Genomic DNA, 14803 nt, shown 5'->3' with positions numbered 1-14803 from the left:
GGGCGGGGCGGGCGCGCGGCCATGGCCCTTCCCGGCATTCCCTATGAGCGGCGGCTGCTCATCATGGCGGACCCGAGAGACAAGGCGCTGCAGGACTACCGCAAGAAGCTGCTGGAGCACAAGGAGATCGACGGTCGCCTCAAGGAGTGTGAGCGCTGCCGCCGCCACCCCCGGGGATTGTCGTCGCTGAGGGCACTGGCGAGCCCTGAGGGGGCCCGGCCGCTGCCGCTTCCCCGCGCTTCGTCATGGGCCTGGCCGGGCCCCGCGGAGCAGCGCCGGCGGCCGGGCTGAGGGGAGGGCGGGCAGGCGGGCCGGAGCGCTGCCGGCCGCGGCTGCTCCCCTTCTCCCTCGGGAGAGCCCCGCGGGGTGGCCCGGGCCCCGGAGACCTGCGTTGCGGTGGGGCGGGCGGGAGACTCGGGACCCTCAGGCTTTGGCCTCCCTCCATCCCCCTCCCTTCTTTCCCTGAGGCTTTCGGCCCCTCCCCGCCCCACCCCCCACCCCCCACCCCCATTCCCTGAGGTTTTCACCCACCTGAAAGCTTTTTCTGTCAGCCTTTTATTTTCCTGTTGCAAACACCCTTTCTTACATCATTCTGGAAGTTCTGTGCGGCCCCCCCCCCCCCCCCCCCCCAAAAAAAAAAAAATAACAGTGCCGTACAAAGGCTCTGCTACCTTTGAATTTGGGCTTTCTTTTTTTAATTATGATTGGGTTTTTAGATGCCTCCTACTGAGTGTTTTCTCAGGCAGGCCCTGGGGTCGCTGAACAGGGCCTCTGCTGGGCTTGCAGAGAATGACTTACTGGCCATGTCAATCTCCCACAGCTCTAGCTCTACCTGCTGCTTTTCTGGCAGTAAAGAGCCCGGTCCTGAGTTACCGTTGGACTGAGCGTTAGTAAAATCCTGTGTTTCTTTCCTTTTCTAGTAAGGGAGCAGCTGAAAGAGCTCACCAAGCAATATGAAAAATCAGAAAACGATCTCAAGGCCTTGCAGAGCGTCGGGCAGGTAAGTAAGAAATGAGGTCGTAGCAGCCCATGGTGGCGGTTGGCAGTGAGCTTGCCTGGAAGTAGCATTCAAAAAACATGTAGACGTGGCATTTCAAGACATGGTTTAGGAGGCCTGGGGGTGTTGGGTTGGCAGTTGGACTTGATCTTGGAGGTCTTTTCCAACCTTAATGATTCTATGATTTAAGTCCATTTTTGTTATCTAGAAAGTAAGCGGGAATGGTACAGTTAACAGAAACGGGAGCCTTACCGTCAGGAATGGACACGCCAAACATATGGGTTAGAGAGGTTTTTTGTGTTTGTCCTGGCTGACAGAGTTGTGTTAAAGAAATAAAAGTGCTGGCAAACAGCGTGAAGCAGGAGAAAGAATTTCAAAGGTGGATTCATCTTCCATGTCCTGAACCGTGTTGGATTTTGGTTTGCAATGGTGATTTATCCGTAGGCTAATACCACATTTATTCTTTGGCAGATTGTTGGTGAGGTTCTTAAACAGCTAACAGAAGAGAAATGTAAGTATGCTGGACTGTTAATTTCTTTGAAATCTTGAAGCTAAGCTTTTGCAGTTAAAATTTGGCTAAAGATTTGGAGGAGTAAACAACTAGAGTGTCAGTAATTGAGTATTGGCAGAAAAATATCACATACCGGGTAGTTCAGAAGCATAATTCAGAGCAGTGAATCAAGGAAATTTGATTTTTCTCTTTGGTCTTCTCTCTCCAGTCATCGTGAAGGCTACAAATGGACCAAGATACGTGGTCGGCTGTCGTCGTCAGGTAGCTGATCTATGTGAATATTCATAAGAAGTTTGCTTTGGTCTGGAATATTTTTATTGCTTTTGATAATCTAGGTTGTTAAGTGGGATTGAGTATTTTCTTCTTTAAGGTGTGTATGGCTATTCTATACTGGTATCTGCTTGCCCTCTCCCTTTGTCGCTGGTAATCGTGCAACTTCCTAGTAAGGATAAAGCGATCCAAAACATTCCTGGAACCTTTTATGCTTTTTATTGAGTCCGTCTTTCTGCCTGATTTTGTACTCTCTGAAAACTAATCATCGCTATGAAGATTAATCAGCTGTGTAAGGTCTCCCTCGCTGTGTTGTGAGCACATGGCCATTACTGTCAGTGTGCTGAGCTTTAGATATAATGTTGTATAACTGTATATCTTTGTGTAATTTTTTCTAATGCTTTTAACTCCAATAAATAATTATGGTAGGCAGACGACCTGTTCTAAACGCTCTTGAGGGATTTTTATTTGTCTTTAATAATCTTAAAAAAACCCCTCGTCACTTCTAGTCTACGAGACAGCAGCTTTTTTTACCTACACCAAATTCTGTAGAAGTTAGAGACTTCAATGCAGAACCTTCCTTGCAGCATAATCTGTCTTCTGCTGTAGTCAGCAAGAACCACTTCGAGGTACTCTTCTGCTTTTTATTTTTGTACAAAAGTATCAGGGATGTAGTGCAGGCATGGTTTAAAAATCTGCTTGTTGGTTAATTGAGCACTGAATGTGACCCACTTACAGTAATTAAAACCCTGGGCAGTTCCTTACCAAAGCTGCCCATTAAGTAGGAACCACGGTACTTGTGAACGTGTTCTGCAACTGCAGAGCCGTTGGGGGAGCGAAAGTAAATCTCTACTGGAGAGGTGGAAGTAGAAAGATGTAGAAATCTCTAGTTAGATTTTTTTTTTTACGCTCATTCCTGACTTTGAGAGAGAGAAGTAAAGAAGAATGTGTATGAAATGTGAGATTGTGAGGTGTCTCTGAACAGAGAATAGTCACCCTGGGGAAGGATCGTGTGTCCTGAGAAGGCAGCAGCATTTTACCTATTTTAATGCATGACGAAGTGTAAGATCTTTTAACAGTTGTGACCTCCCAGTGCATCTTGAACTGATTCCTTTATGGTGGAGAAAGGTAACTGTTGTTGAGCTTGGAACATGTCAGAATTGTAGGATGTTCTCCTGTGTTATGGAAACTGTGGAAAATAGAAACTTCTTCAGTCAGAGGAGCACAGGTGTAGTACAGATGTTAGAGGTGGCTTTTCTTTCTCTTTCTGAAGAGAAACTGATGTTCACCACAGAATTCTGAACTCTTGCTGATGCTACATAAAGAAAGAAAATGTGTTTGCAAGACTAATATGCAAATGTTTTGCAGTACTCAAAATCTCTGCATTAGCTTAAGGTTTGTATGTGGAAGTTAAATTGAAGAACAGTGTCATAGAACTCCAACATGCAAAAGTTAAACCAACTCTGGATGATTCATCCGTAATGGTGTTGCGGTGGCTGTAGGAGCTGAGGCAACAAGCGAGTGGCAGAGCGCAGAGCCTGCTGTACTTTGAAGAATGTAAAAAGAGGGGTGGTGGCAGGGGGTTTCTGGCTGTCAGGAACTCCTGGTGAAGGTCCCTGATGAATAGTGCTTAGCAGTAAGCAGTGAGCAGAACTCATGCACTAGGCATTTTCCTATGGTGTTGACCCTGCCAACATTATTATTTGGATTATATATATTTCAGTAAGGATGGAATTTTCTCCTCCTTTTAGAGACAAACTATTTGAGAAATGTGGGTACCAGTAGGTGTGTTAGTTCATCTAGTATATACGCAGCTATCCCTGACTTTCCCCAAGTGCACCAATGTGATAAGTTTTTGTTTGCCTAAAACATCTGCAAGAATTGCTAGTATTGAAATGCTCTTTAAATACCTAATTTTAAGCTTCATGCCCTTCAAGACATTCGAGTGGTGCAAACTCACTACTCTCTTTCACCAGAATGAAGAAAATATTTTTCTGGAACAGAAGTATACTTAATTCCACTTTGGGGCACATGAGCTAGTCTTGAGGTTCTATGTTGAAACAGAGATAAATGCTAAGGACTAGGTTGTGCCTGAATGAGCCTGGCATTGCAGCATGTGCTTTCGAGTTTATACTTTAGTAAAAACACTCTTTCATCTTGAAAGATCCTTGATTTTATACCAGAGACTTAAAATAAAAAAAAAAATCCATGATGGTTTTCAAAATGCCAAAATATCAAGGCCAATGATTTCCCGTGGAGTGTTTCACAGACCAGAAGAACTAGTTTTTGACCAAAGTCCTTGCGGCTGTGCTGCGCTGCTGAGGAAGGGGACTAACGCTGTTTAAATTGAAACAAAATTACTTCCCTATCTAGAGTGCATTTCTTAAGGAATTCACGGTCAAGTGGTTTGTCTTGGTTTTCTTCCCACTGTAGAATATCTTAAATCTATTGGGCCATGTTGAATCTGACAGAATTTCAAGCTTTTACAGATTTCTTAAGACCTCTTTCCAGCTGCCTAGTCTTGTTAGTGAGCCCGGTAAGGGAGGAGTGACAGCTTGATCCTGAACACTACTAGAGCCTGAAGAGCCCATGTGGGCAAGGGACCTTATAAATCCCCCCAGCAGGGTGATGGGAAGCTTCAGCCAGTGCTTGCAAACAGGTGTCCAAGTCCCTCTTGTTCAGTTGCAGTGTTAGTAAAGCTCAGAATAAGTAGGTTTCATATTCTTCAAATGTGGATTGAGTACCTTATTTTAAAAAAGTGAAGAAATTAGAGTGGTGAGGTAATATCTATGATCGTTCGAGGGTGTGTTGTGTGAGAGGTGGGGCTGTTCTAGGCTGGGTTTCTTAAACACAAGGTGAGAAACGCAAGTTGGTTGTTTCAATCCCAGCAGAATTTAGCAGGGTGTACTGGAATAGGACCACTGATGTGTTTTAAAACTCTCAGAAGTGGAGTAAGCAGACAAAAACTGCTGAGGCGGATGAGTAGGGCATCTGAGGTAAATGATAGCAAAAGAATAACAACTGGAACAGCTGGCTTTGAAGATGGGCTGTGCATGAAGATGGTTATGTGCAAATGACAGAAGACTTGGAGAAAATAGGTCAGGAACATCTGTTCACCCTTCCCGTCAGTCAGAAATGAGAAGGCCATGGAGTAGAAAGGTGGCAAGGTTGGACTCAAATGGGCAGGCTGTTCTGTCTGTCCTTAAAGGAGGTTTGCTGCTTGTTCTGAAACAACTGTCTGCCTTGTGTTGAGCAAAGGGGAAGATCAGATCTCTCACTAATCCATCAGATTGACAGCAGTAAAAAATAAATTTAAAAAATTACAGTCTAGAAAATAGTCTTTATTTTCAAAAGCGGCGGAGGTAAGTTAATGACTTGCTCTTTAAGATCTATTTCACTGTTACCAGAAATTCTTCCCGTGGTCTGGTTTGGCTTTGCTGGTGTCTAGTTGTGACAACCAACAGGTTCATTGGTCTACACCAGCTCCTGGATCGCTTCTCCCGAAGATCATGAAACAGTGGGCCGGCTTTCTCCCAGTTTAAGCCTTCCCATATATGGTGGTGATGGGGACACAGGGTTTACTAAACGAGCTGCTTGGCAGGTAGCTTGATAGCCTTGTTTTCTTTTGTGTGTGAATGAGCAAAGAGTGCGAGCTGCAGTAAACATCTTGGCTAAAACCAGACATTGTTTTGGAGTGTGGTTCTAATAGAAATACTTCCTTTGTGACTAGCTTGACAAAAGTAAGCTGAAGCCGGGGACAAGAGTTGCTCTGGACATGACCACCCTGACTATTATGAGGTAGGTTTCTGCTCTAGAGCTGCTCTTCTGCTCATCATATAAAGGGGGAAAATAATGATCTGAGTAGGTTACACAAAGGTTTGAGTAATCAGTTCTGTAATATTTTGTAAATGTTTTCTTCAAAGCAGTGCTTAAGTAAGGACAACTGCTTTGAGGGAAGATTTATGTGTCCATTATATATGGTTTAAAAAGGAATTGGTTGTTCTTTGAAAAAATAATTCAGTTACAACTTGGCATTTTCAGCACTTTTTTTAAGCTTTTGGTTGGTTAAAACTTGAAAAGATTTGCTAGGTTTGGGGTTTATTCTGTTTTTTTAACAAATGTTATCAAAGTGGGAGGAGAAGAAACCATTGTCATATCATAGTTGCTGTAAGATTTATGGCAGTAACTTTATAAATGTGTCTGCACAATGAAAAACAACTACTCTTAACTCCTTTTCCCAGGTATTTGCCAAGGGAAGTAGATCCACTGGTTTATAATATGTCTCATGAAGATCCAGGGGATGTCTCATATTCTGAGATTGGAGGGTTGTCGGAACAAATCAGAGAGCTGCGAGAGGTATCCAGTATCTCAGAAACGCTTAGCAAATAGTGATATATGTTCTGAGTGGTGTTTTTCAGTACAAAAACACCTTACTGATGTTTGTCCTAAGCCCTCAGGAGGCAGACCGTTGAAGGAACCAATTGGATGAGTGATTTCCATGTTTCGTTAACTCAGACACTTTCCTGTACTAGAAGATAACTTCTGAAGTGTTGCTTAAATGTTTTCCAGCTTCATAATTATCTTTGTGGCAAACAGCAGTGCAATTGCAGGGTGCTGGTGCACTCCCACTGAAGTAATATGGTTAGTTTGGGTATCGGTGCTGCGGGCTGCGCAAGCCTGCCCAGGAACGCGGTGGGTGAAGAGGAGCTCGGGCTGCTGTGATCAACCGACTGTAACAGAGGCTGGTTGTGTGCTGTGCACACACCTTACAGTGGCAGAGAAAGATTACTCTGGCAACAAAGCCCAATTCTCAAACCAGGTTATAATTTACCTCTACTGTTACAGAAGCTTGGGTTGAGATTAAAATGAAGACTATCCCTGAAAGAAGAGGGTTTGAAGAATCAGAGGCCCTTTAGGCTAAGGGAGTGCAATAAAGTCCCGTGGGAGGGCATAGCTAGGATTGACAACCAACAAATCAAAGTTGAATTTTGCACAAACAACTACTAGAATTACTCTGGGTAGTTGTATTGTGACAGTAGCAGAACATGGTTTGAGCAAAGGGCATCAATAGAAACAGGCCATTGCAGAGCTGAAGTCTGAAGTTGCTGGAGCGTGTCCAGAGAAGGGCAACAGAGCTGGGGCAGGGTCTGGAGCACAAGTGTGCTGGGGGGCGGCTGAGGGAGCTGGGGGGGGTTTAGCCTGGAGAAGGGGAGGCTGAGGGGAGCCCTTCTCACTCTCTGCAGCTGCCTGAGAGGGGCTGGAGTGAGGGCGGGGTTGGTCTCTTCTCCCAAGTAACAAGCCGTAGGACAAGAGGAAATGGCTTCAAGCTGCATCAGGCGAGGTTTAGATTGGGTATTAGGAAAAATTTCTTCGCTGACAGAGTGGTCAGGCCCTGGCACAGGCTGCCCAGAGAGGTGGGGGAGTCACCATCCCTGGGGGGGATAAAAAACCATGTAGACATGGCACTTGGGGCCATGGTTTAGGAGGCCTGGGGGTGTTGGGTTGGTGGTTGGACTTGATGATCCTGGAGGTCTTTTCCAATCTTAACAATTCGATGATTCTATGAACAACAAGGGCAGGGTTGTGGATCAATCTGTCAGATCAATCTGTCATTTTCTTACTTAGCTGTTTCTCATACAAAATACGCTGTAAATAGGAATCCATGTATCTGGAAAACAGACTGGCAAGTGTACCATTAGCGTCCCAGGATTGCTGATCTATTTTAAAACTCAAAGTCTCCGTTTGTTTATCTGTCTCTTCACAGGTAATAGAATTGCCGCTCACAAACCCAGAATTATTCCAGCGTGTGGGAATTATACCTCCAAAAGGCTGCTTGCTATATGGCCCCCCTGGTGAGTCCCCTGAAAGGGTAATGAATGCTTGGTTGTCACGCTTAAACCATGGCAATAGCTTTGTTTGTTTCTTTTTTTGTTTCTTTTTTCTCTCTTTTAAAGTCGCTAGCGTGCAGTGTTGGGTTGGTAGTTAAACCGCTTCAATCTCTTGTCTGTCCAGGTACAGGGAAAACACTTTTGGCCAGAGCTGTTGCTAGCCAGCTTGACTGCAACTTCCTAAAGGTAGCGTAACTTTACCCTTGCGCTCATGCACGCGCGTGCCTGCTTAATCTGTTCGCACTCCGGTCTCTTCACTTGTGTCTTTCAAAAGGTGGTGTCGAGTTCGATAGTGGACAAGTACATTGGTGAAAGCGCTCGACTGATCAGAGAGATGTTCAATTACGCCAGAGATCATCAGCCGTGCATCATTTTCATGGATGAGATAGATGCTATAGGTAAGGCTAATGGCCTGTGGGGTGGCTAGAGTCTCCTTTTAATGCTGAAATTGGCTATAAAGCTATAAAGTTACAGTCCCCCCTCTCAAAGGAGAGGGTGCACGCATGTTTATTAAGAAGAAACATAACAAGACAAGTGGTTCGGCTTCTTCCTGGAGCTATTACAGCTAGCTTAGAACCATACCTGTTCACATCTGGCTTAGATCTTTTTGACTATATGAAAAAGCATTTAAAAATGTACACATTTAACTCTAAATGCCACCCCTGCTTCTCCCCAGGTTTGAAAGGGTTACCTAACTGTCTTCCGACTTAGTATTATACGGAGGCAAAAATAAAGGGCTATAACTTAAGGGTTTGGTGTGCTGCAGGTGGTCGTCGTTTTTCTGAAGGCACCTCAGCTGATAGAGAAATTCAGAGGACTCTGATGGAGGTGAGTGTCTAATCCCTGACTGTACTGTACGGTCCACATTAAATATCACAGGTGTGAATTGTTACGCCGTGATCCGGCACATTAGAATTTTTTGAGTTAATAATCTTAGGCTGAAGTGAACTAGATGCTCCTTTTACAAAAGGCCACTGCGCATCCCAGTGACTCGGCCATGAATTCAATAGGGAGACTAATTGAAAGAATCTTCAAAAATTGCTAAAATTATTTGGGATGTTTTCTCTTCTTACTGGGACTTGACTTTGCTGCTGCCCACTGCATATTCTCTGAAGGTTTGGAGGGCTTTGCCTTTCTTGAGGAGGGGACAGCAGAGCTTGTCTCTTGTAGCCCCAAAGATGCTTACTCTAAAATTTTAGAACTGTTATGGTTAGATTTTTCAAACCTAGGAGAAGTAGTTGTATTTCTTTTTCTGTACTAATTGCTCTGGTAAACTGGGTTGTGTGAAGAGAACTTTAAAACTGCTGGTGACAGTTGCTAATTCTGAAGCTAATGGGAACCTTTATTGGCCTGTGTTTGCAAACAGTTTGCCTGGTTCAAAAGAATGTGTCTGCCTTACATACAGAATTAAAGCACTGTGATCAAAGAGCAAGTACTTTGAATCTTCACAATGAAATGTCTTCGTGTGCGTGTATTAGTATTCTAGAGGCTGTTCTCCAAGTCTAATTTGAATGTCCTGGGCTTAGTGCAGCACAATCAAAATGTGTCAGCCGGCCATTGGCTCCTTCAGCACTTGCACGGTTTTTGTTGCCTTATTGTTTTAGCCAAGCCTTTCACAGTTGAGCTCTGCTTTGCTCTGTGTCTTTTTCTCTGGGCAAAGCATTTTCAGTGTCTCTCGTAAGCTCTCCTTTATTGCTTATAGAATACGCAGGGAGCTGTGGCCTTCCATTAGAAGGCTTGTAGCATTTTTTCTTTCCTGATTAGTCTGTACTGCTTTTACACCTTAGTGAAAGTACTTAAGTGTCAAGTAAGTACAGTAGATCATGGTGGGAGGATTTTGGCTTGTTTAAAAATAAAAATAAACTTCTGTTCTCTGGTAGTTATTGAATCAGATGGATGGATTCGATACTCTGCACAGAGTCAAAATGATCATGGCTACTAACAGACCAGACACGCTGGATCCCGCTCTTCTGCGGCCTGGAAGACTGGATAGAAAAATCCGTGAGTTCCTACTTCACAGTGACTGGAAGGAGGCTATTATAATATGAGTTGTGGTTTTCTGTTTTTATTAAAGCTGTAATTCTTTCTAGATATTGATCTACCAAATGAACAAGCCAGATTAGACATTTTGAAGATTCATGCAGGTCCTATCACTAAACATGGTGAAATAGGTGAGTAGGAAGCTACCTGGATATCCTTCCTACTTTTGCTTGTAAAAATGTGAAGAGGGTGAGCTGTTACGATGACTCTGTCCTTCCCTTACACTGGCCATATCGCTTCCCCTCTCTCAGAATTCTACGTTTTGGTTGTTTTTTTTTTTAATGCATCCTGATTGAATTGTCACTAAGCTTTCCTTTGCAAAGGAAAACTGACTGTAAGCCCTTGGAGCAGGCTGTAAACTAGAAAATCAACATGATTCTCATCAGGTAGTTTCCCCTTTCTAAAGGAATAGCTTAAATTGAGTAACCAGCATTTTCATTAGCTCCCCCCAAAGAAAGAAAAATCGTTGCTGCAGAAGTCTGAAAACAGTAAAGGATCTTTAAAAGTCACAGAGAAACTTACTTTGGAGTTCAGAGAGGCGTAATGAAAGCCTTGTTGCCTGAAACAAAGCTTGTCTGTGGTTAGTGGTGGCAAGAGCTCTCTCCAGAGCGAAAGGGGCAGAAGTATCTATCAGATAACATGGGGGAGGTTTATTTAGCGACTCTTACTCTCAGCTGACCAGAGTCTCAGTTTCACAGCGACACTTCAGAGCTTTCCTCAAGAAAACCGTAATTGTGACTTGCCTTCAAAATGACGTTGGATACCTTTTTATTTCCGCAAGGCCCCATGGGTCCTGCCTGCTTGTTCCCAGCCCCGTGCGACCCACCTCTGCCTCTTTGCTGACACCAGCTATTCATGCAGGCAGGCGGCTCGATCTGGGGAGTGGAACTGATCTCGTTCACCATCTGGCTGCGTAAACAGCTGCAGCTCAATAGAGGGGGTGGCTCGGGAGTGGGAGCAAGCTGGGGGAGGGCGAGAGGGATGAGGATTGCCTTTCTTAGTAGCAGTGTTGGCTTAAACATGCATGCGACTGTAGTCTAAGATAGAGAAGAAGCTCCAAAGCAAATAATGAACCTGAGGTAAAGTAATTCATCTTTTTTCTCGTATCTTTGGGCACTGGAGTGGAAGCAGGGCAGGATGGTTCCTTTACACCAGTTAGCAGGGTGAGCTGTCAGATGGATACTAGCTAAATTTCAGAACATGATATGGGAAGATGGAGCTGCTCAGCTTTGAGATCCTGAAAGGAAGTCTGGAACTTACTAGCAAGGTGGGGTGTGAATCGCATTAAAATCCTGCGATAATGACCTGTTCCAGGTTCCAGCGTGAGATTCTCCTGCTCTAGTACCAGAGTCTGCTGAAGGCTCTAAGCTTACCAAAGCTCCCCGTGTTTGACGCTGCTTAGTCCCCTCCCTTAATTTTTTTGACTTTCCAGTTCTGGGGAGACTTACTCACAGCACATTGTGCTACATGGAATTAAAACAAAGTTGAAGAATTTCTAATCTCTAGGGTTTTTGGATTCTCAAGATAAAAACTTATGAATGTTTTGACTCTCATACAGAAGGTAAACTGTTCTGAAAAGTTTTGCAGAAAGCTGATAATTTTTTTTAATAAGCGGCCTTGCGAAAATCAGAACTTGCTGGAGGCTCCACAGAGGCAGCGTTTTAAAATTGATTCTAGAAATTATAACCATAGCCGCTTTCTTGGTAAATATATGTGCATAAAATATCAGGCTTAATGTATCAAGACATCAAATACCTTTAGTAGACGCAGTTGTTACAGGCAGAAAGGAACGGAGTTACAATCACTTGGAGATAAGTTTTCTGGTTTCTTACATTATCTGAATGATAAGAACGGTGCCTTGATGTAGCTTTTCTTGCATTTCATGTTGATGCTTGTAACTACAAGTTAGAAACTTTGGGATTTTAATTATATAAAATGAGGTTGTGGCTGCAGTACACTTCTGTTTTAATGAAAGGGGTAATACAGTTGCTGATTTCAGTTATCAGTCTAGTAGGCAGCTATCTGCTTGCACTGAAATCCAAGTAAAGTCTGTCTTTGTTAGCTCTATATAGTTGCCAACGAAACACGTAAGGGGAAATGTTGAAGAACAAGTGTGCTGGGGAGTGGCTGAGGGAGCCTGGGGGGGTTTAGCCTGGAGAAGGGGAGGCTGAGGGGAGCCCTCCTCGCTCTCTGCAGCTGCCTGAGAGGGGCTGGAGTGAGGGCGGGGTTGGTCTCCCAAGTAACAAGCCGTAGGACGAGAGGAAATGGCCTCAAGTTGTGCCAGTGGAGGTTTAGATGAATATTAGGAAAGATTTCTTTCCTGAGGGAGTGGTCAGGCATTGGCACAGGCTGCCCAGAGAGGTGGGGGAGTCACCATCCCTGGGGGTGTTCACAAAATCTGTAGACGTGGCACTTGGGGCCATGGTTTAGGAGGCCTGGGGGTGTTGGGTTGGTGGTTGGACTTGATGATCCTAGAGATCTTTTCCAACCTTAATGATTGTATGTATGAATTTATTTCTAATTGGCATTTGTGTTTTCTTAATAGATTATGAAGCAATTGTGAAGCTTTCAGATGGCTTTAATGGAGCAGACTTGAGAAATGTCTGTACTGAAGCAGGTATTTTGCTTAACTCTTAATTTTGATGCGCTAAGTCTTGGTTGATGCTAAACATTTGAGCTCTTTCTCCGATACTTCTGTCAATGGATGAAAACCAGGACAAGAACATCCTGCTGGAGCATAGCGCATGATCACTGATGCTCACTTTTTGTATTCTGTTCATAACAGCTAGATTGATTTACGGAGTGGAAATGTTAGCATCTGGACGGCAGCAAAATGCCGAAACAGTTGCATATTTCACAGTGTGTCATGTGTGTCTGGACTGATAAGCGTAACAGCAGCGTGGTGATATGCCCCGAAGCTTTGATGGAACAACTTGAACAAAACCTCCTTTCTTCCAAGATCCTTATGACCTACATGGTCACGCAGAACTTGATCCTTTATGTCCTCCCTCTAAGGTTACAGACGAGTCTCTTGCCAGCAGATAAAGCAGCTAGACATACAAACAGTCTGGCTGATATGTCCTGGTCTGCTGCCAGTTAGGAGCAGTAGCACTGTGTGACCTTACGCTGCTGATATCCCCTGCCCTGCCCGAGCTGGGTCCCTGCAGAGTTGTGTGGATTTGGGCACTACCCTGTGACACATAAAAGATCCCTGTAGCTCAGGTTCAGCACGATGGCAGGTAAAACCAGCTGTACCATTTCTGAACTGGAGCTGGTCTCTAACCGCTTAGTGGCTGAGTATCATGACATCTGTGATATGGTCTCATAAGAACTAGATACATTCCAGAAACAGCCATGATACCCGACTTCCTCCTGTCTGCAGAGCATCCAATTCTCTTAGTACCTGGGTGATCAGAGAGCTTATACTACTTTATGCTTTTTCCACGTTATAAATTCATTGTACTCGGGGTTTGCCTATGTGGGAAGGCTGAGTAACACAGTAAACATATGCTCATAGTCTCAAACAAGCTACTACGTTTCTTCTCAGTGATCACCTGGTTCAGAAGGGAAGTCCCGTTGATGTTTACTCTTCCCCAACATCCGAGAGTTGCATGTAACAGTCTATGTGCAGACAGCGTAACTTGGATCTGTTTTCACTTTAATTTGAGTGAATCTTTACGTACTGTTGCTGCAGGGAACTTACTGTTAAATTACTCTTCGCAGGTATGTTTGCGATCCGTGCCGATCACGACTTTGTAGTTCAGGAAGACTTCATGAAAGCTGTTAGAAAAGTGGCTGATTCTAAGAAGCTCGAGTCCAAGCTGGACTACAAACCCGTTTAAATTAACCATGTAATTTGTGATTGACTGCACTGGGTTCATGTATAAAACGAGAGAACATGCCCCTTGATTATTATTGTGTTTGTGTAACGTGTAGCTAGTAATTTGTTAACACAGGTTGCAAGTCGACTACTGCAAGTGTGTTTTCTGTACAAATCTGAAATATGATATTCACTACAGCCCAGGTTATGTAAAAGGTGTGGAGATGTGTTCTTTTAGAAATTATGATGTGAAATTATAAATGTTCCCAAAGGGGTTAGCGGACTTTAAGAAAGTCAGTTCCTTTCTTGACTTTTTTTTTTGTATCGATAAATTCCCCCAAACAGTTTATGAATAAAACTTGTTTAACTCTGCTTATCTCTGTGTACCTTCTCTGTAACTCTTGAAGAGAGTTGAATTACGTGTCTTTGGTATTTGAAGAGCAGCTTTTCTCTGGCGTACGGATTGTCTTGCAGTCCTGTGCCTTACGTACCAAACGGAGGCAGCCTTTCTCTCAGAGAGAGGAGGGACAAATGGTCTTTACTCCTTTGCGGCTGAAGTCTGGGAAGAGGATTTAGCTGAGCTAGCATTTAATTATTGCTCAGAATGCAGGAAATCAAACAAGTCGTCTTCCCTTACAGTGGGTTAAATCCTGCGGCGAATGCCAATTTATGGACAAAAGCACCTTAAGTGGAGGTGGAGAAACTGATAGTGCTTTGATATAAAAGCTTTAATGATAGTGTTTGGGGTGGTGGGGGAGATAGGCGAGGTGTGTTCCCATTTCAGCTATTCTCTAGATGTAGATAGGAACTGTCCAATATAATTTGAACCTGTGCTGCTTTAGGCATGTCCAAGCGCAGTACCTAATACCGCGGGAGCTCCAAACGGGGCTTTGCTGTGGACCTTACCCGGTGAGGTTGGCATCTAGCTGTACGCAGGTTGCCTTTGTGCTCCCTGGGAGTTGACTGCTGCAGCTGTTGGAATAGTCACTGAAACAACCGCAGAGGCTAAGGTGGTGGTGTTCTTGAGGGCCTCTGTCACTGTGCCTTATTTTTTGTTTTTTAATCCTTTCCACCCCAAGGGGGGTGCGTGCGGATTGACCAGCTGCGCTGTACGACTTAGCTAAAGGTTGGATTGGAACAGTAGTGAGCTGGACTGTACTTCTGGCCACTTCTAATTACCCTAATTGGATTACTCTGGGCATGCTCAGCTGACAGACAAGCGCATCAGATTAACTCTAGATTTGCCAGGAAACACACTGCTTAACAGCATCTCCCTG

The 14803-nt window shown here is 44.2% G+C and overlaps 1 protein-coding gene across 1 annotated transcript; it reads left to right on the top strand.

The window, feature by feature from the left end:
• Positions 1–13902, top strand: PSMC6 (proteasome 26S subunit, ATPase 6). Its single transcript, XM_075104348.1, has 14 exons — positions 1–148; positions 921–1000; positions 1469–1508; positions 1717–1769; positions 5509–5576; positions 6020–6134; positions 7543–7630; positions 7791–7852; positions 7941–8064; positions 8433–8494; positions 9547–9667; positions 9757–9837; positions 12252–12323; positions 13430–13902. The coding sequence occupies exons 1-14, from the start codon at positions 22–24 to the stop codon at positions 13546–13548; spliced, it is 1212 nt and encodes a 403-aa protein (XP_074960449.1). The 5' UTR covers positions 1–21; the 3' UTR covers positions 13549–13902.
• Positions 13903–14803: the final 901 nt, after the last annotated feature.

Source organism: Phalacrocorax aristotelis, chromosome 9 (genome assembly GCF_949628215.1).
Source record: "Phalacrocorax aristotelis chromosome 9, bGulAri2.1, whole genome shotgun sequence".
Classification (NCBI taxonomy): domain Eukaryota; kingdom Metazoa; phylum Chordata; class Aves; order Suliformes; family Phalacrocoracidae; genus Phalacrocorax; species Phalacrocorax aristotelis.
This window is presented reverse-complemented; position numbering and strand designations above follow the sequence as displayed.

Bases quoted from the DNA above. Each gene is read 5' to 3' on its own strand.
- PSMC6 (XM_075104348.1), top strand. From the start codon at position 22: ATGGCCCTTCCCGGCATTCCCTATGAGCGGCGGCTGCTCATCATGGCG. The intron at 149-920 runs GTGAGCGCTGCC...TTCCTTTTCTAG, and splicing joins CGACGGTCGCCTCAAGGAGT to TAAGGGAGCAGCTGAAAGAG. The intron at 8,065-8,432 runs GTAAGGCTAATG...GGTGTGCTGCAG, and splicing joins GGATGAGATAGATGCTATAG to GTGGTCGTCGTTTTTCTGAA.